The 19,422-nt window shown below is 39.4% G+C and overlaps 3 protein-coding genes and 1 non-coding gene across 6 annotated transcripts; 2 read left to right on the top strand and 2 right to left on the bottom strand.

Moving 5' to 3' along the window:
- Window positions 1–176: 176 nt before the first annotated feature.
- On the bottom strand, window positions 177–9,739 carry plbd1b (phospholipase B domain containing 1b). Its single transcript, XM_056365219.1, has 11 exons — window positions 9,407–9,739; window positions 8,623–8,845; window positions 7,660–7,743; window positions 7,362–7,503; window positions 7,126–7,272; window positions 6,090–6,234; window positions 4,448–4,648; window positions 2,577–2,717; window positions 2,292–2,477; window positions 2,020–2,126; window positions 177–1,155 (listed from the first exon to the last, which is right to left on the bottom strand). Exons 1-11 carry the CDS (start codon window positions 9,471–9,473, stop codon window positions 979–981), a joined length of 1,620 nt encoding a protein of 539 aa, XP_056221194.1. The 5' UTR covers window positions 9,474–9,739; the 3' UTR covers window positions 177–978.
- On the top strand, window positions 9,303–12,029 carry cby1 (chibby homolog 1 (Drosophila)). Of its 3 annotated transcripts, none has more exons than XM_056365220.1 (5): window positions 9,303–9,407; window positions 10,543–10,641; window positions 10,924–11,029; window positions 11,160–11,272; window positions 11,551–12,029. In XM_056365220.1, exons 1-5 carry the CDS (start codon window positions 9,375–9,377, stop codon window positions 11,629–11,631), a joined length of 432 nt encoding a protein of 143 aa, XP_056221195.1. In that variant the 5' UTR covers window positions 9,303–9,374; the 3' UTR covers window positions 11,632–12,029. The 3 variants fall into 3 exon arrangements, with proteins under 3 accessions (XP_056221195.1, XP_056221196.1, XP_056221197.1); XM_056365221.1 differs by lacking the exon at window positions 9,303–9,407 and adding an exon at window positions 10,154–10,318; XM_056365222.1 differs by lacking the exon at window positions 9,303–9,407 and adding an exon at window positions 10,154–10,400.
- Window positions 9,696–9,768, bottom strand: trnar-ccu (transfer RNA arginine (anticodon CCU)). The gene has a single exon. It is a non-coding gene; the product is annotated as a tRNA-Arg (tRNA).
- A 696-nt stretch (window positions 12,030–12,725) lies between the features above and the next one.
- Window positions 12,726–17,800, top strand: pdap1a (pdgfa associated protein 1a). Its single transcript, XM_056366755.1, has 6 exons — window positions 12,726–12,893; window positions 13,889–13,971; window positions 14,050–14,124; window positions 15,133–15,257; window positions 15,452–15,603; window positions 16,243–17,800. Exons 1-6 carry the CDS (start codon window positions 12,881–12,883, stop codon window positions 16,275–16,277), a joined length of 483 nt encoding a protein of 160 aa, XP_056222730.1. The 5' UTR covers window positions 12,726–12,880; the 3' UTR covers window positions 16,278–17,800.
- The last annotated feature ends 1,622 nt before the right edge of the window (window positions 17,801–19,422 follow it).

Below are 19,422 nucleotides of genomic sequence, written 5' to 3'. Positions count from 1 at the left end.
GGTTCTTCAGATATGTGAACTTGTTTTATTTTGAAAATAAAGTTGCACCAGTTCCGGTTTGGGTCTCGTTGGCCTTGATTAACTTGATTAACACCAAAAACTGGGTCTTGTAGTTTTTGTGAAACTATTCCGAATACTTACTTCAAAAGAAAATGCGCCACTATTTATAATGCAGGAAGATTTTATTGTCGTTAATATTTACATAAAATCAGTCTGAAAATGTTGCTCCACACAGAGCAAACCTGAGTAAACATTGCATAGAACTTTAAACAAAATAACAACACAAATAAATTATTATCTTAATATATAAATAAAACATTAAGGACATTTCCCTGATGGCAACCATCCAAAACTTTGTGGAACAAACTTTTAAACAGTCTGTTGATAAATCCATAATCCTCATGTTAATTCAGTGTACACTGGCATGATGCTGCCACTCTCGGATGTACACTGAAAGAGGAGCGCAATAGTGGTCACAACAGGAACATCTAATGGCTTGTGTTCAGTACAAACAACCAATGCATGTACTAATGGATTAGTAAATAGTTTACAGTGTTTCCCTTACACTGGAGTTGTAGCAGCAGAGGTGAGGCTTATGCAATTTTTTTATTTATTTATTTTTTGTTGCGCCACACCGGGAGGTTTATATGTATTTTTGTGCACAGTAATGTGTTAGAGAAATGTCAGTCTAGCTTACATGTCAAAATAACACTTTCATTGATCATTAGAAAAGTATAATATTCACAACAATTATTGACATTTATTGAACAGAAAATGTTCTAGCTAGCAACTAGCTAGCTGTCAATTATTCAGTCTCAACTATCCTTTGTTCCAAAATGAACTCACACCACCACACTGTTAGTTAATTAGTGGGACATATGGATTATATATTGCCAGTATTTTAAACTGAGCCCAGTTATCACATACAGACCAGGATGTTCAGAACGTTTTAGGATGGTACCTCCCATCTCTGTGCTCTCAGGGTCGGCGTAGTGCGGGCCTCATGGTGACGAAGGGAAAGTTGTAGGTGTGCGGGAGACCCCGATGAGCCGTGAGGTTGAAGGGTTGCCATGAGAACGGCCGCAGACCCCCTTGCGTCGTGGGGCCGTTTATTGCCTCTGCGACCAGCTGCAGAGCCATCTGGTAATCGGTCACCTGTAGGGAGGGAACAAGGGAGGGAGTGAGTAACAAGAAGTAAGTGCAGACATTTAATAAGGTTCAAATAACAGATTTATATTGTGCACATCCATGAAGACATCTCTGTTGCCATTAATGGAGTTTGGTAATTCAAAACCTGTGCTTTATAATGTTTCCCAATGTGGGTTCCATGACATTTTTTAAGATGCTGATCGAATTAAATTTGACCTTTTTCCAGGCAGAAATGAAAAGGATTCAGTGAATCCCCTCAGTTTTTTTTTCTTTAGAGAGGAGAAGCCTCTAAGAAAACTGTCGCCTAGTAGTCTAACAAAATTATTGTGGATGGAAGATGAATCCTAACGAGTTGGGCGATCCCCTGACCTTTCCTCTAGCATCACCAGCAGGTTCATTTTTTCTCTTATAATGTGAAATATCTCAACATCTACGAGATGGATGGGCACCAAGTTTTAAACATACATTAATTGCTCCCGTTGCTCCCATCCTAATGCCTTTGGTGATCGTCTGACTTTTCTACCAGCTCCACCATGAGGTTGACATTTGTGGTTTTGAGTGAAACATTTTAGGTAGCTGGGATCAGAGAGGACCTTTGTGACAGTGGTGGTCCACAACGACAAGCCAAAAACAATAAGAAAAGGCCATATTATTCCTACATTATGATCTCACCTTAAAGCAGCTATAGTGAATATATCAGATATAAAGTTTAACAATACTCAAAATGTGATGTAACTTCTGTCATTAATGTTGTCTTGAATTAAATAACCAAAACTGCATGAACTTGCACTAAGAAACTGAATCTTCTCACTAAAGTACGGAGCATTTCTCAAACTTGACTCTGACACTAATGTGCTCATGACCTCTGACCTTAGTGTCATAGCAACCTCCCGCGTGTGGTCTCCTTGGTCTCAGGTCGTTACGGCAACAGATGGTTTTACACGGATGGCCCTTGGAGTAGGGGTCTCTCCTGTAGTCTGCAACAGAAAAAACCAGTCTGACCTTTACTCATGCTGCGGTTTGAAAACAGCAACAATATCCTGAATGATTTATTATTTCTGAATATTTTCACATCTCTAAAGCCCTTTGTGTTCAGGAAATATATGAAATATGAGAAATGCGAGAGTTACTGTTCTACCTACTGTTGTATCTCATGATGTGTTTGAGGGAGTTGAGGTTAGAGACCCTGGCCTGGTCCCTGCGGAGGATTTTAGCTCGGGGACAGAGGTCATAGGAAAAGTCTACTCCGTATCTCTTCCACATCACATCGTACCCAGTCAGGTTGTAGATGTCAACATGAAACGGTATGTTGTAGGACGGCCAATAACCTGCCGAGTGTAACACACTGAAGGTGGAAGTTGTGCAGACACATTGTTACAGCCGACGTACAACATACGAACAGATACACACAAGTGTTTGCTCCTTACCTCTGCGTAAAGCTGGAGTCTGATCAGAGTGCATCACCTTCCCAGGAATCTGCTCCACCACGGTTAGAGCTCCATCCCTGATGCTGTGACCCAGAGAGACCCTGCTCAGGTCCACCACCATGTACTGGCTGTTATATGTACCTGAAATACAGGAAGCAACAAGCTCTGTTTCCTGCCCATGATGACCCAACAAAACTAATTTAATCTGAAAAATTTAAGGCCTTTAACAAGTTATACTGAACTTTCCATAAAAGGATTTTGTATGTTTTACCATTAACCAAAAATCACATACATTATACTTAAGTGCTGACCATCATTCTTAGCGTGCTGTTAGTTTTTAGGTTTTGATTTCTTATTTAAAAAGCCGTCACTGGTTTCACGTTAAAACATTACAAATATTAACTCAGATTAGTCCGTCACAGTAAAGAAGATATCATCTTTATTATTAACTTCCATTTCTGATCACAGGTCTGTTCTGCTCTAAAATTTGAGAGCAGGGATCGTTTCAAATCTCTCCCTGGTGGCACATTCAAGAATGCCCTGACATCTGAGAACTGATGTTAGGCAGCTATTTCAGACAGAAGTGACTCAACAAAAACTGGATGGATTGCCATGTAATACACGGTGCCCAAAGGAAGAATCCTCACAACTTTACTGATCCATCAGCAAATTAAAGTTTTCATCAATCCTGTAAAATAACCTAATGTCTACTCGATGGGTTTGTATGAAATGTTGTACAGATAATCATGATTCCTACATGATGTATCATGATTCCTTTTGTGGTTTTGAGTGAGATGTCCCAACAATGATTGGGTGGATTGCACCATCAGCCTCAGTTATACTTTTTGTTTATTGCTACTTTGCAAACTAAACTTGACAAACTTTTCAGCATGTTTGTAATTTCATTGTGAGCATGTTAGCATGATGGCGTTATCATTTACCCGAAAACACCACTATGCAAATAAGGTACCGCCTCACAGTGCTGTCAGAGCAGCTGCAGACTCTTTCTCTTGCTGATATAAAACCTCCTGAAGTTGGCTGCTGGCAAATGACTCGCACAGGTAAAATAACATGCACAGTCCTGCATGTGCCTGAGGCATCTGGAACCAGTGGAAGAAAAACAGTGAATTTATGCTCAAGGACGTACTGACTCGCTCAGACAGTAAATCCCACACCTAACCCAATCTAAATGAAACGAAAACACAGGCTCTCACGTCAGCTGCCTGTAGGGCCACCACAAGAGCAGGACGGTGAGCGTGAGAGCAGAGGCTACTGGAGGATGGCAGTCTGTCAGTCTCAAGAACACTCTGTCCTGTTCTCCTCTGGCCTCCCATAGCAACATGACGTGAAAGATCAAAGCAGCTGCCCAATTAACACACACAAGTGTTGTGTAACAAGAAGGATGCTCTGTTTGAGAGTCTGCTAGTGGAAATTTGTCCTGGGATTTTTTACATAGTCAGGGTTTAGTCCCACAACAAGGTAATCCTTCATGCCTTCCCGCAAGTCTCATTTCCTTATTATTTCTCTGTCCTCTCCTGCTTTTCTATTACTCAAATAAACACAATTCAACTCACTTTGAACCACCAAAGTAAAGTCTGGCATCCTGTAACTGTTTTAGTATGTGTACTCCCTAGCAACCAATCCCTCTCCAGTGCAATGACACACTGATAATGAAGATGAAATGAGGTTCAAAGACAATCTTCTTCCTTAAAGGGAAAACTTTGCTAATACATTGTAACTGTAAATACACTGATGACATGCTTCACATTTTTGGGTCTATGTGGTTGTTTGGTTGATAGTTCTGGAGTCTGATAATAATGTTTCAGCAATAATGGACAAAAAAAAAAAAATTAATCTCAACAGGATTTCACCTGAGTTGTATCTGGAGAAAACGTGCGCCCACTCCTCTCCGCTGTGCGCCATACTGTTGGCCAGGCGGACTCTGTGCCAGGCCAGCAGGCTGTGAGGGCTGAGCTGGGAGAACAGAGAGGTATTGAAGACACCGATGGAGGTCTGAGTCATCAGCAGGCCACTCCCAAGCAGGTAGAAGTCATCCAGAGACATGAGGAAGCCTGGAGGAGGAGGAAGAGGAGGAGGAGGAGGAGGAAGTGGTGGTCATATGAGAGGAGGAAGGCGTTTTAGGACAAAGATTTAAAAGGGAATATTTGAAAAAGGAGGGGAAGGTAAACAGAGATGTGATGAAATCGTTTTTACCCGTAACTACAACCCACAGCTTTCATAACCTCAATATTTAGCAATAGTTTAGTGATTTTTTTTTTTTTTACTTCATACTTTTTCTCCACGACATTTCATAGCGAAATATTCAACTTTTTATTCCTCTACATTTTGTGACAGTTTTAGTTACGAGTTGCTTTGCTGATTAAGATCTTTCAAAACGAAAAATAACATCTTACAAAATATGGCACATTTCTGCATTAAATTACCCAACAGTATATAAAATTGTTAAAATTTGTATCACTATAATGTAGTACATTTATCTGTCATTACTCACCTACATCACCTACAAACTGTAGAATCTTATATTGATGTATTTTTGCTTTCACTTGCATTTCAATCACTTCTATTATGGGATTTAGTATCAGTAATAGTAGCATGGCTCATGGCTCATGGACTCATACTACAGCTGCTGCCATTACATTAACACTACTTGTAACACAACTACAGCTGCTGCTGTTACTGCTACTGAAAATAAGAACACAATGCTGCTGCAGCTACTATAAAAAAAAATGATAAAGAGAGGAACATTTGCACCAACGTGACCTCTACTTGTGTATAAAGTTTTCTGTTGGCCCGGATCTGCTGTGTATGCTAAATGTTTGTCAATGTCAGACAGAAAGCAGCTTAGGAAGGCTGCAGGGGTCACACACCACCTCCACTGGCAGCAGTGTAACTCATCTCTTCTTTTTAATATAGTGAAATGATATCCTTGGCCTCCCGGCCTCTAAAAATAGAGCTTTAAAACCACTTGTGTTCTGATAGCAGTGGAGCCTGTAAGAGGATTTTTATGGCCTGGACCACTTGGAAAATCTTTGCCCGCAAAATTACTCAGCATCCTCTCACTTGACAGTGAGGGAATCCATTTCATTGTGGCTGTGTTTGGGTGTACGCACACTGTGGTAGCTGTTTCCTTGTCACTGACTAAGCCGTGTGCTTAGCAGAAGAATTACGTTCTGTAGAAAATGTCCATTGAGGATTTGGGTTAAGTCCTTGATGTCGGTGTTTGTATTTTCCAAGATGAAAATAAAACTGTGTGGATTAAGGACAAGCCGTTCACCTCAGCTCAGGGCTTTTACAAGAAAGTCGTGCTTCACTGTGCTGCAGGTTCACAAACTTGCACTGCTCAAAATTTAGGTCATGTACTCAGAGAACACTATTTCAACTACAAGCTGCAAATCCCACTTCACTTCTTTTAGGAGAAAGTGCACAGAGCCGTGTGCAGCTCATATGTTTGTGTGCATGTGTGTGTGTGTGTGTGTGTGTGTGTGTGTGTACCAGGGTAGCTGCTGAACGACATCTTTCCAGTGGCGGCGTGTGTGTCAAACACCCTGAAGTCCCAGTGTTTATAGATGCGCATGGTGGCTGCATAAGTGTACCAGCTAGAGTGGCCAAACAGCAGGTTCTCAAAGCCTGGCAGCACCTGAGACACAGAGAAACAAGAGAAGGTATTGAGGCATGTATGTTTTTTTTAAGAAGAAGAATTACCCTGGAAATATAATAACAATTGTCCTAAATGTAAAAACCTTTCATCTAGGTGAAAATTTTGTTTTGCCTAAATACTTTGGTTTATGACCAAATACCTGCAGAACTGAATATAATCTCAACAACCTCAGCTGTAACCTTGTGTTTAGTGCTAATCAGCAAGTATTAGCATGCTAAACCACACCCAACTTTAAACATGAGCATGTTAGCATTGTTATTGTCATAGCATGTTGCCAAGCGAGCATAAGCATTTAGCTCAGACAGCCAGCTAGCATGGTGACAGACTCTCTGTTGTGTTTGTAATTATCCAATTTTTTTCCACTTTTAAGCAAACAGACTGGATTTAAATTAGGTTACCATAGTTACATGAAATGTACCTTGCCTCATTATTGAAGGTTTTGATCTCCTTCGTTTCTCAACAGAAGCAGCTGAAACCTGCTTTTGATTATCTCTCTCATTAAATGTGGCAACTTTAGTAATGACTTTCAAATTGTAGGAAACATTTTGTTTAAATTAGAGGCAACTTAAGTGAATTAATTAACAGAAATAACATTGAGGTTCCTGTAATTAACCAGATAATAAGAAATAAAATGGCATTAATGATGCAGGATTTCTGATTGCACTCTGTCCTCCATTTGCACTTTGTTTTTGTTCCCTGAATAGCTGTAGGTGGAAGAGAAAATATCCCCCTCCTAATGGCCTCTTAGACTCATTGACAGACTTTACAAGAGGAAACCCATACACAAGGCTCACAATTAAAGCAATTAGACCTACGCTGAGGTTTCCCAAGTGCTACCTCACAGCTTGAGCCAAATGAGCTTGGCCTAACCTTTATGAGAGCAGTGCAGTGGCCCATTCCTGGCATCCTGAAAGTGCCGGTCCCTGTGGAGAAGTTGGAGCGAGGTGTCAGGGCTGGGACGAGGTCCAGGAGGTCACCGACGCCGTTCAGAAACTGGACTGCAAACGCTGACAGAGGCTGGGCAGGGAGGGGAGAAAGTGGCAGCGATTAATTAAATGATACTGTGACAACTCTTTCACCCACTTCTCCAACACACACTCACACACCTCTCTGTGTTTGCTTTTGGCCCACTGTGCAGCTCCGGCGTGGAGTCCGTCCAGCTGGGCCAGGATCAGTCCCAGATGCTTCCACAGGGGGTCGCTGTTTCTCCTCAGTTTCACCTGCTCCTTGGCCCACTGGTCCTGTTTGCTGCCGATCAATGAGAGAATTGAAAGGCACACTTTCTGCATTTGGTTGCTTCTCAAATCTGCTGCATGATTTTTTGTTGTGCATCTAAATTTGAAATCATAACAATCACTTTATGCCATTTTTACATTTTGCATTTGACAGATAATAAGATTGTACCTCAAAAACTTTTTCAGGGGATTCAAAACCTTCTGATCCTTTATCAGCTGAGGGTACATGTTGGAGTAGTGATTAAACATCTGTCTGCAATGGAGAAAGAAGTAAGAAGAGAGGGGATTTTAATTTCCATGACACTAAAAAAACACAATCCAAAGTTTAAAGCTAAAGTGACAATATACATTGACAAAATTGTAATCAGAAATGCAATTTAATTTAATAACCCCACCCATATTTCAGGTTTATATCCAAATTAAAGTTTGTTTTTTATTTCTCATTTTATAAATACTACCACAATCTTAAAGATCTTTTCAGTTTGACTTTTCAGTTAATGCTCCTCTCATTCTTTCTAAAGTGAATGAATTTAGAAAACATCATCATCTATTTTGACAAAGTGAAAACAGGATTTTAGAAATTTTTGCATATGTATTAGAAACTAAAAACTGAAATATCACCTTAACATAAGTATTCAGACCTTTTGCTGTGACACTTGAAATTTAGCTCAGGATCCTTCCATTTCGCTTGATGATCTTTAAGATGTTTCTACACCTTGACTGGAGTCCACCTGTAGTAAATTCAGCTGTTTGGACATGATTTGGAAAGGCGCACACCTGTCTATACAAGGTCTCACAGCTGTCAATGCATATCAGAGCTAAAAAACCAAGCCATGAGGTGACCACAGCCGCTTCCATAGTTCTCAAATGGAAGACGTCTGGAACAACCAGGACTTTACATTACTGTATTGGTGCTTTTACTCAAGCAAAGGATCTGAATACTTCTTCCATCACTGCTAATGACATTAATGATGCCTTTAATATAGGCTATAGTCAAGTATCCCGGTAAGCCACAAAATTAGGCAGCATGCACAATACCAAGACACTGAAACTGAAGCAGCAAAACAGAATTCAGATAACATAGACATAACATTATTAGTCTATAATCAACAACCTGAGTTGGGCTACTCACCCAGCAGTGAGGTAACCTTCAAGGTACCCAGCCAGGAAGAAGGTGGTCTCGTCTTCCTGTGTGATTCCCCCATAACCTGCGCAGATTTCCAAGACACCCCATCCAGAGAGGAGCAGAGAATCGTTGAAGTAACCGTAGGCTCCCCCATCTGTCTCCATCACCTCCTCCTTCAGGATCACACTCTTCTGGGCAGCATCCCAGTACACAGTGGCCTCTTGGAGCTCTACCATTGCAGGAAGATGCAAAGGGTTATGGGGCTGAGGTTGGATAACACTCATTATGTAAGATAATGTCATGACACCAATAGAAAGAACTATAAGGAAGACACAGCTTTTGCTTGAATGGTTTCTGTCATTAGACAAATTAATATTAATCTTTATAGACTAGCATGGGGGCTTGTTGCTTAGACACACAGGTATAATTTAGTTACTATTTGAAACTAAACATGGCTTATTGGATGGGTATGTTTGCATATACGAGTAAACTAATAAGTAAACATGAGACAACACAAATCCATTTTTAAACACGTATATTAATATGGAATATTGAGGTAGGCCTATATATTCTAATCATTCTAATCATGGACATATAGAGTAAACAAAATTAGCATTATTTAAAACCTAACGTATAACTAGGTGCCATGAACTGTAGCCTATCTGTCCGCCATACGCAATTTCCATTTAAACGAAGAGAATTTATTTTTCAACAGTGGGTTTAACTGAATTATACTGGATTCAAAATTAGTTTCCGTCATGTATGGACACACCACGCCAATGATACTCACGGTAAGTTTGCACTGATGCAGCCAGAGTGCTCAGCAGTACGCACAGTGTTAGGCTCTGCTTCTCCATGTCAGTTGATATCCCCCTGCGAGTCTGTCTTTCATGTATTTCAGCAAATAATTGTTATTGTGGTTAGTTCTGTTGAGAGCGACGGCGAAGAAGTGCGACTTCGCAGAAGCCGATTAAACGCTGTCTTTCGTTTGGCGTTAATGTTGATTGAAACATCTGTTAGTCAATCAATCATTATTATAATCCGTGAAACAGTTTCTTTTTCTCCAACGTAAAAACGACCACCCCAGATGGGACTCGAACCCACAATCCCTGGCTTAGGAGGCCAGTGCCTTATCCATTAGGCCACTGGGGCACTGTATCAAGTGGGCGGGGTCATTTCACTTTATATCCGGAATATGGGGCTCTTCGTGACCTCTTTTGCGTTGGAAAGTTTGCATTTTTATCATCATATGATCGTTTTTGTTTTAAAAACGAGGCTTCTAAAGTAATCAGTTGTTTTTATTAATCTATCTGAATTAGCAGTAAAGGCATTATAATATAATGGAAAGACCGGAGGAAGCGATCACCATGGTGATGCGTTTACGTTTCATGGATGGTACCATTTTCTCTTCCGCATCGGGGTGTTTATGTTAGCCTCATGGGACTTTTAGTATTAAAACGTGCTATTATCGCCCTAAATAGAGTATTCGAGCTCTGGGTTGAAATATATATTTCTTTTACTTGACGTGATTGTAAAATTCTATCAAATTGCTTCATAGTGAAGCCATGTAACATTTAGAGAGTTGTCTATTTTAGACGTATGGCAACTTTCGCACTTGCGCAGTCGCAAGCATGGTTTTGTTTGGAGAGAAAAAAAACTTCTGCAACCACGTTAAGAATTTAAGTAAATAGTCTGTATGGAGGTAAATATATTGACTATATATTTTCAGTGACACAACTACTAACCCACCTGTGAGACAATCGACAGTTTCACTTAAATGTCAGGTATGAGTAGCGCTCACAGCTAGCGAGTGTTAGCCACCTAGCATTAGCTCGGTAATGTACCATTAGCAACGATAAACACACCCTGTGGCTACGTGGTACTGGTATCTAAAACATACTAATTGGTGAACCATCTCTTATACAGGACCTTAAAAAGTCAATAAAGATGCCGCTCTTTGGAAACACATTCAGTCCGAAGAAGACTCCACCTCGCAAATCTGCATCCCTGTCCAGCCTTCATACGGTGAGTTAACAGAACTTACTGTTCTTTATTATCATTGGTATCGATAAACTGAACGTACTAAAGACGCTGTTTTAATGAGAAGCACTGATGAGTAAGTTCAAATTCAAATCTACATTCATTAATAAGAAAATATACCCAGAGGATAAACAAAGGCAAATGATCTGAAGAACGTGTTTTGAGAGAACTGAGATATAGATTGTTTAGCTTTACATTGTCAGCTGTTGTTCATTTAAGTTTGCACGCAGACTTATTTGTTGTGTTTTGCCTTCTCATCTCTTTTAGTTGGATCGCTCAACAAGAGAAATAGAGCTGGGCCTTGAATATGGACCTCCTATGATGAACATTGGAGGTCAGAGCTGGAAATTTGAAGAGGGACAGTGGATAACAGGTGATAACTTGATGATAACACTTACTACAGACTCCTGTAGTTGTAAGTGTTGCCATATGTGCTAGATCATTGTCTGTCTCTGGATGGCCAACATTGTATTTAATCATTTTATTCTGTTTGTTGAAAACAGAATCTGGTGGGAATGCATCTGGTAGGGAATTGCAGCGGCTTAAGAAAAAAAATGTGCAACTGGAGGAGGAAAACAACCTCCTGAAACTAAAGATTGAAATCCTTTTGGACATGGTGAGTGCTGAGCAGCTTTAATTATGCTTTTACATTACACCAATGTAGTGACTTGGGATAAATTTGTGTTTATTTGTTTGAGAGGGCTAATACATATTGTCACACTCTGGATAGTAATATAGTTTTAGCACAGGTCCAACACTGTTTGGCTTTCATATAAAAAGTTTAATTATAGTTAATTATTTCAGTTATACATTTGATTACCATTTCAACGGCTGATGTCGGTTGGTGTCTCACCAAAGCTGTTGAATAACTAATATCTAATCTTTCCCTTCTAGTTGACAGAGACGACAGTAGAGTACCACCTGATGGAGAAAGAAGTGGAAGATATAAAGACTCAACATCGAAGGAAGAAATGACAGATCGGATCTAATGCCTCCATCACAGGAAATGTTCTTGAAGTGAATTTATCTCTTTTTGTATTCAGAGACAGTTTTAAGTTTGTTGGTGTGTAAAAGAAAAGTTGGTTTGTTTTGTCTTTTTTTTTTTTTTTTTGCTTGAAGGTCTCTGCCCTGCTTGTATTCATTTTAAAAGCAGGTACTGTTGAATCAGATTTAGTGACTACTTTTATTTATTTGTTCTGTCCTGCATTTGTTTAATTAGATCTCCATAAACCTGAAACAAGTGAAACATCACCTTTTGTCAATACACAGCATATTTTTTATGACTTTTACATTTGTATGGCAAGTATGGTCTGACATTTCTTTTTAAGACTTTTTGTATTAAGACTGAAAATAAAATCCATCATGGGAAAGCAGCAGTTTTTCTTGTTTGATCATTAATCATTTTTATCTGCTCTGGATTAATACCTTTTGAATTGTAATGCCTTAATCAACCTTATCATACATAACAAATTAATAGTTGACAGATATATATACAAATGTGAATACAACCAAACTACCAAAAACAAAGAGAACAGAATAGTACTTTGATAACTATTTTAGCTTTTCATCCAGCTCTTCACAGTGTCTGAGCAGCAATGCTGCTTATTAAATAATCCTAGCAGTTAATTTTTATTCTTGACCTTGGGAAGAAAAAAGATCTCATGAGATCAGGATTGTATAATGTGTGTACTTAGCAAAGATGTTCTGACCAGCCAGGATCGAAAAGCTTGTGCTCTTACCTTCTGTTGCATCCCTAATATTTCTATTACACAGTCCAATTAATATCAATATTATAATGCAATGCTCTATTTCTACCACTTGTGAAATGTAGTTTGGAATTTAAATGTTTTTGTGAGACTATACCCCTCCCTCCCCTGAAAACAGGAGGTAGAATCGCCATGATACAATCGAATCAATTAAGTATACCTGTCAATGAGAGGTACAACCTTTATGAACTAGTTTCGCACTCTTTAGCTAATTGGTAGATCAACATGTCAGTCAAATGCTGCCGTGTAGCGATTGGTTGAATGGTCCTAACTACGCATGCGCAAACTGTCGCAACTGAATGCAATCTTTCGACGTTTGCTCTGCCGGTAGCGGGAGGCACGAAGTAGTTTCTAGCCTTTTCTTCTAGCTGTTTAAACCGACGATTTTACCTGTACAACTGTCAGATTCTTCAGCCCTATAGTAGCGGACTTCATCTGTATAATCTTCACTTTTAATAATGCCTCGAGGCGGTAAGCACTGTTATCATATTTAACGTCTCATGCTAAATTTTAGCAAGCTAATTCTAGCTAGCCAATTGCTAGCTAAAGTAGTATGAATTCCTGTTGAACTCTCACATGCTTAGCTTCTAGCATGCTAACCGGTTAGCAGAGTGTAATTTACGGGTATGAGCGATTCCGGGAAGTCACAGCAAACGTACCAGTCGTTAATTAATGTCGTCACATGAACACAGTTAACAGCTTATTTGTAATTTCAACATAGATAGCGATTTGAATGATTATAATTTTGGTAAGTTGTGTTTAACCGCCAGTACCATGTGCACACGAGACCGCTTCGGCTTACTTTAACATCTATAATAATATTTACATCAATTCCTGGCAGTTCGCGGTTGTCACGATTGCCAGATACTTTCACAAGTACTTTGTTAAAGTATCCTCTAGCTATCTATCTGGCTATTTTTTGTTTATATGTCCATATCTAACGTTCAGTAGACATAACATTTGCCGGTGAAGGGAGCTGGCCCTCGGTGAACGTCATGTGTGACTCATCTCCCACCACACACAGTCTCTGCGTATTTTCACACTAATATCGTGAGATCTTGTTTGTTGATTTGTAGATACACTTACCTGAACTGTGCTGCGATCTGTTTCTGACCAGATCTGTGCCCACATTCAGGGGCTGGACACAATAACGGCAACACCTGTTCCATATAATGCCATTTAATAATACATCACCACAAACTGTGACCTCAAATGATCAGTGTTTAGTTCAGGCTTGCCAGTACAGATAAAAACTATTTTATGGTAATGTTTATTCAACGGCTGCTGTATTGAATCATATTGTATTGTACAGGTGTTACTGTTTTTGTCTCCACCCCCAGCTTGCAATTTAGCATTAACATAAATGTGTCCCCAGTTTTCTTAAAGATTTTAGTAAACTGTGTAGTGTGCTTTACATTTGGATGCCGTCTATATGCCAGTAACAACTCTACTCAACTATGTTGCAGGGAAAAAGGGCCATAAGGGCCGAGGAAAGCAGTTCAGCAACCCTGAGGAGATTGACCGACAGATGAGAGTGCAGAGAGAGATGGTGAGTTAAATACCTTTTGTGGTAGAATGCCGTTGCTGAAAAGTCAGGTCAGGTGTGACCTTATGTGTATGTCCACAGGAAGAAAATGCTGGTGCAGAAAAAGAGAGCTCTGCAGAGTCTGAAGAAGAGAGCAGCAGTGACGAGGAGTCTGAGGTGAGTGATGTTACTGACTTAGTAAAACTGCTTGGTTTGCTTATTGGCTGTGGGTGAAAATTTCCTCTATGTAATAACTCAGGCATGAAATTGAAGATTTCTTAGTGTAGCTTTGAAAGAATCTTTAGTGCTCTGGTGATTTATGAACTACCCTGTGATGTAGATTGGTAATTTACTACTCTTTGTATCTGCTTTCCCTCCAGCTGCTTGTATCATTCTGTCAACAATTCTGTCTTAAATTTCTTCTGAAAATCAACAAAATGAAGCTCTCTGCATGTTTGAGCAGAAACATTGTAGAAAGTTCCAGTCAAGCAAATGCCAGAGCACAGGGAGAGCAAGTCTGTCAGGTCCGAAGCCCAATTGTTAAAATTTCAAAATGGTCAACAAAGGTTTTGTATTTTAGATGTTTCTGGTGACAGATATGCAAAGATACATTCTGACTCTGGTCTGGAGGTCACTGTTGACCTTCTATCATGTAGTTCTCTCTTTGTGATTGTTGAATCTTTCTTAGTCTAAAAAGAAGTTCTTGCTCTTTGCCACTGAAGGACTAACACCACACCTCATACATACTGTAAAGTTTGGCCTTGCTAAAATGGATTTACCTCTTAAAAGCCATTGTAGCCGATGTTGCTGGTTTGCTGTTCTAGAGGATCACCGACCTGGGTAGAAGACATGAATTATCCATTTTCCCAGTCTGCATGGTTGCTAGCAGCTCACAACCTTTGTCTGTGCTCTATAACTGCATGTGATGACATTGCTTCCTGCAGTTGTATGTGTCCTCTCAGAAAGGAGAACTCGGCTGGTAGTGTAAAAGGAGTCAGTAACCTTTGTTAGCAGCAGTTTACCTGCACGTACCTGCTAATTTTGGTGTAAAAAGGGTATAACATCACATTAGCAGGCGGGCAATGAACTCACAAGGATCTGCATTTATTTAACAGCTCTGTGTCGGTAGCTGGAGTCGTCATCCTGTTTCATTGAGATTATAAAGGTGTTTCTTTTTGCTCACAGTCCAGGAGGAGGAGTGGAGTGGAGGGGCTTATAGAAATTGAGAATCCAAACCGTGTGTCTCAGAAGAGCAAGAAGGTGGCTGAAGTAGACGTCGCTGCTCCCAGAGAACTGACTCGCAGAGAGAGGTAAGTGTTGCCTAGTCACTCAAAAAGACCATATTTGGATTTGTTATTTTGTTTTGCTAAGATTCTGAAATTGTACAATGTCTCTTAACCTTGGTTTGTTGCATCAGGATTTTATTTTGTAGTATTACAAAATTATTCGTATTACTTTACCTTATGTGAATTCTCTTCTATTCTCTTCTCATCTATTCTCTCAGAGAGGAGATAGAGAAGCAGAAATCGAAGGAGCGCTACATGAAGCTCCATCTTGAGGGAAAGACTGAGCAGGCCAGGGCTGACCTAGCCAGACTGGCCATCATCAAGAAACAGAGGGAGGAAGCTGCCAAGAAGAGAGATGAACTCAGGAAAGGTGAGAAAACACAACAATGAATAGACCTATTCTGTAAATTTTAAACAATATATACGAGGGCTGGAAATTATGAATCACATTGCAGATTTTAATTTTTTTCGTTCAGTCATCTACAAAACCTCAAGCTTGTATAGGTGCTGTTCATAAGGCTAATACTTCAGCAAACATCCACATCAACAGAGTTATTGCAATTTGTTTGTTAAGCTACTTATTGTGACATGATGATTCAGTATACTCGCTGTAGCTTGAGGATTTATTGGTTAATATTTGTTTGTACATGTACCAAACACCTCTGTCCTGACATGGAGGTAGAAAATACAATGTGTTTTAGCGGCTTATTTGTACTCTCATAAATAGAATTTACAACAGCAGACATGTACATATCGTGTATATTGTATTTATTAGTGTATATTTGGTATATTTTTGTTGTATATTTCCATAGATGTTTATTCTATAGATGTTTATTTTCTGCTGTGGTAAATGAATTTCCCAGTTGTGGGATAAATAAAGTTAATCTAATCTAATCTAATCTAAAAAGACTTAAGGACTCCAAGTGTTTGGAGCAGTTTTATGGATTTTACTATTTTTGAAATGAAAAACTTTACACACTTATTTATGTTCCTTCTTATTTTTTATCAGAAAAAGAAGCAGAAGAAGCCAAAGCAAAGCGCTAGTCCTTCATCTGAAAGCTTCATCATGCACTTCAATCTCAGAGGGATGGAGAGAGAAGGAGATCTGGATGAGAAGAACGGGGAGGGGACCAATACAAGTGGTGTCAGATCAGGGGTGCTCCTGAACTCCTGTCCCTCATTTCAAATCAGAGGGGCGTGGGTCTTCCATCACAGTGTGATCAGGGCAGGGAAAACGGGTGGAGCAAAGCGAGATGAAGAGGAATGCAACATTTGGGATGCCTCTAGTTTTCTTTTTAAAATTTCTTGAAGTTTCAATAGGAGGCAATTTCAGGTTTTCCAAGTGCTTCACTGCCTCTTTATTCTTCCCCACCCACCAGGGTTTTAATTCTAAAGCTGCTGAAGTTATTTCCATTCCTTTTTGATTCATACATTTTTACAAGGTTACATAATCCAAGTTTACTTCATGACTGGACAGATATTACAGTGAGCGTGCATGAGGATTTCTTTGGTGCTTTACTTTCCCCTCCATCTCACCTGTTTTGTAAGAAGGCAAATCAGTGAAAGATGGAGGAAAGAACACTATTCAGAGGATAAACTGATATATAAGAAATATACTATGTAGTTAAGTATTTTGTTTTGGATCAAAAATGGCATGCTGCATCTCAGTGGATATGTTTTCATGATGCAATAGTCTAATTTTCATCAAAACATGACCCAAATTATTCTGCTTTCCCCACCAACGTTATCTTTGTCCCAGTGTTGGTTTTGCCTTGTTTTGAGCCACTTCTTCATTTGGCAATTTACAGAGTTGGTAAATTAGTTTTCATATCAAATACCACGTTTAGAAAGTAGTAAATATTTAGTTTCTTTTGCTGTCTCCTGGATCTTTCCCAAATTTACATTTTACTTCATTGGATCTTCTTATTGCTGTCAGTTCAAAAGTGTTTCAAAATGTGTTTTGTAATCCTTTGCCCAAAGCACCAGGAATTTTACTTGAATTGCCTATAATTAGCAGTTTTTAAGTTGTTAAACATCAGTGCTGGAAAGCATTGTCTCAAACTGCCTCAGTGACTGTGGCCTTGCCCTGTTTCTGATGGGATCCTCTGTGGTTCTTTAGGAAGGATTGCATCTTCTGTTGCCTTTTCAGAGTTTACACAAGACCAGTTCACGGTCTTTGTCCTGTAATTAAAGCACTGCAAAGAGCCTACACTGAGTTAGTTTGTTAAGTATTCTACATCAGTCTCCAAAATGATCACAGACAGCTCAACGCCTCTCTGACAGTGAAACTTCATAAACTTCACAAAGACAGGATTTACTGCAGGGCATTTGTCTTGTTTAGACTGCACAGGTGTACATAATAAACTGGTAACTCGGTATGTGGTGGATTTGGAAATATCTTGATCAGGAAAAACCGTATTCCCTATAATATGGAAGTAGCTTAAAGAACAACAGTTGAAACCACAATGTGTGAGAAAATGTAGCCGCAGCATAAAAATGAATTCCACCGGTTTTCCATCATGTATTTGAAGTCATTTTTAAAAATAAATTCATTGATAGATAAATGACTATATTGTGTTTCTGTTATGTAACTGTTACTCATTAGACTCATGACACATTGATTTTACTTATTTGAAACACTCAAAGGGAGTATCCTACTCTTGTTAGTCCTGTGCATTTTGCTAATTTCACCACTAGACTGCAGCATTTGACCGACACCAACCTCCACCTGGGCAGCACTTAATCTCAGAAGGATGTTCAGCATTGGAAGCTGGATGCTATTGTTCTTCCACATGAGAATTTATGCAGAAGGTCAGACTGAGTCATTAAGTCAAAACTTGTGACTAGATCTCAAGTTGTGTCCTCGTAAATTCACAGCACTGCTCACTAACGTGTTGCAAGGTGTAATGACAGTTACGGTATGCTGAGCTCCCCTCATCACGTTACAGATATTTAACTGTAATACAAACACAAGAACTAAAGAAACTGATCTAGATACATGAAACTGTTAAGTAATCCAATACAAAAAACTTTTTTTTTTTTTTTTTTTTTTTTAAATCATTTAATCATGCTTACCTTACAACAAAAGACTTTTTATATTTAATTGCGGACTTTTTTTATTTCATACATACTTTTTCTGTAATCTGTTTTTATTTCACAAAGCCATTTTTCCAAATATCTTTAAGTTTCATAATTTGTTTTATCACAAAATCTTTATCTGCTGATAAAGACAAACAGAAGAGCCGGTTATGTAATTGACCCTTGCACAACTGGCTCTGCCACGTCTGTCCACATATGAGACAGACTGAAATATAAATAGACTAAAAAATAATAATAATAATAATAATTGCATGCAAAAATGCATTTCAGTGCGAAATTACTGTGATTAATATTGGATCTTTTCACAATTTATATGGTTATATGACGTGTGTATTTCATGTTTGTGTATATACATGAAATGTATATACACATGTAATACAGGTATTTATTCATATATGTGAGGAACCATTTTTATTATCACTATTAAGACAGTACGGTACTGCTCGGCGGTAGCTTGTAGTAAACCAAATATCTTACCTTGAGCTGCAGGCCAGGTGCTCCAGTAGTTGTAATAATCCAAATGTGGCATTGCGCTACGGTGTCGTGGAAATGAAGTCTCTCCTAAAGGCACGGATGATCAGGACGGTCTGGTTCCGGCTCCTCGGGTGAAGTGGCACCAAATCAACCGTTTCCCCCTTTGCTGCCTCTTCACGCAAAAACACAAAACACACAACCTGACCACACTCCGCCACGCGATGAAGACACTTACATTAAGCAAACTAAGTTTGTGGCTGGAAGTTTCTTTCCCAAAACGTCTGGTTCGGAAAATTGAAGTTATGTGGCTGGAAAAGCTCCTCAAATGCCGCCAAATCAGTCCTAGCTTGACGCCTGTTAGCAGGCTCCTCAACGGTGGCGGTGCTAGCGCTGATACTCCGAGCGGGTCTAGCTTCTGTAGCGTAGGTGGAGCTGCTCTCCTGGGAAGGCTGGACTTCATCTGTGCTCTCTTTAGCTGCTCGTTTTCCAATATAAATCTGCAATATGTTTTTTTTTTTCTTCCCGCCATTATGATTTTATCCTTAGGTTAGCTATCAATGCTACAACAGCCGGATGTAAACTCAGGAATCGTAGAGTTCACATGCCCCGCCCTACG

This window comes from Seriola aureovittata, chromosome 21, assembly GCF_021018895.1.
Source record: "Seriola aureovittata isolate HTS-2021-v1 ecotype China chromosome 21, ASM2101889v1, whole genome shotgun sequence".
NCBI classification, from domain to species: domain Eukaryota; kingdom Metazoa; phylum Chordata; class Actinopteri; order Carangiformes; family Carangidae; genus Seriola; species Seriola aureovittata.
The sequence above is the reverse complement of the archived record's forward strand: the minus strand, read 5'-3'. Positions and strand labels throughout refer to the sequence as shown.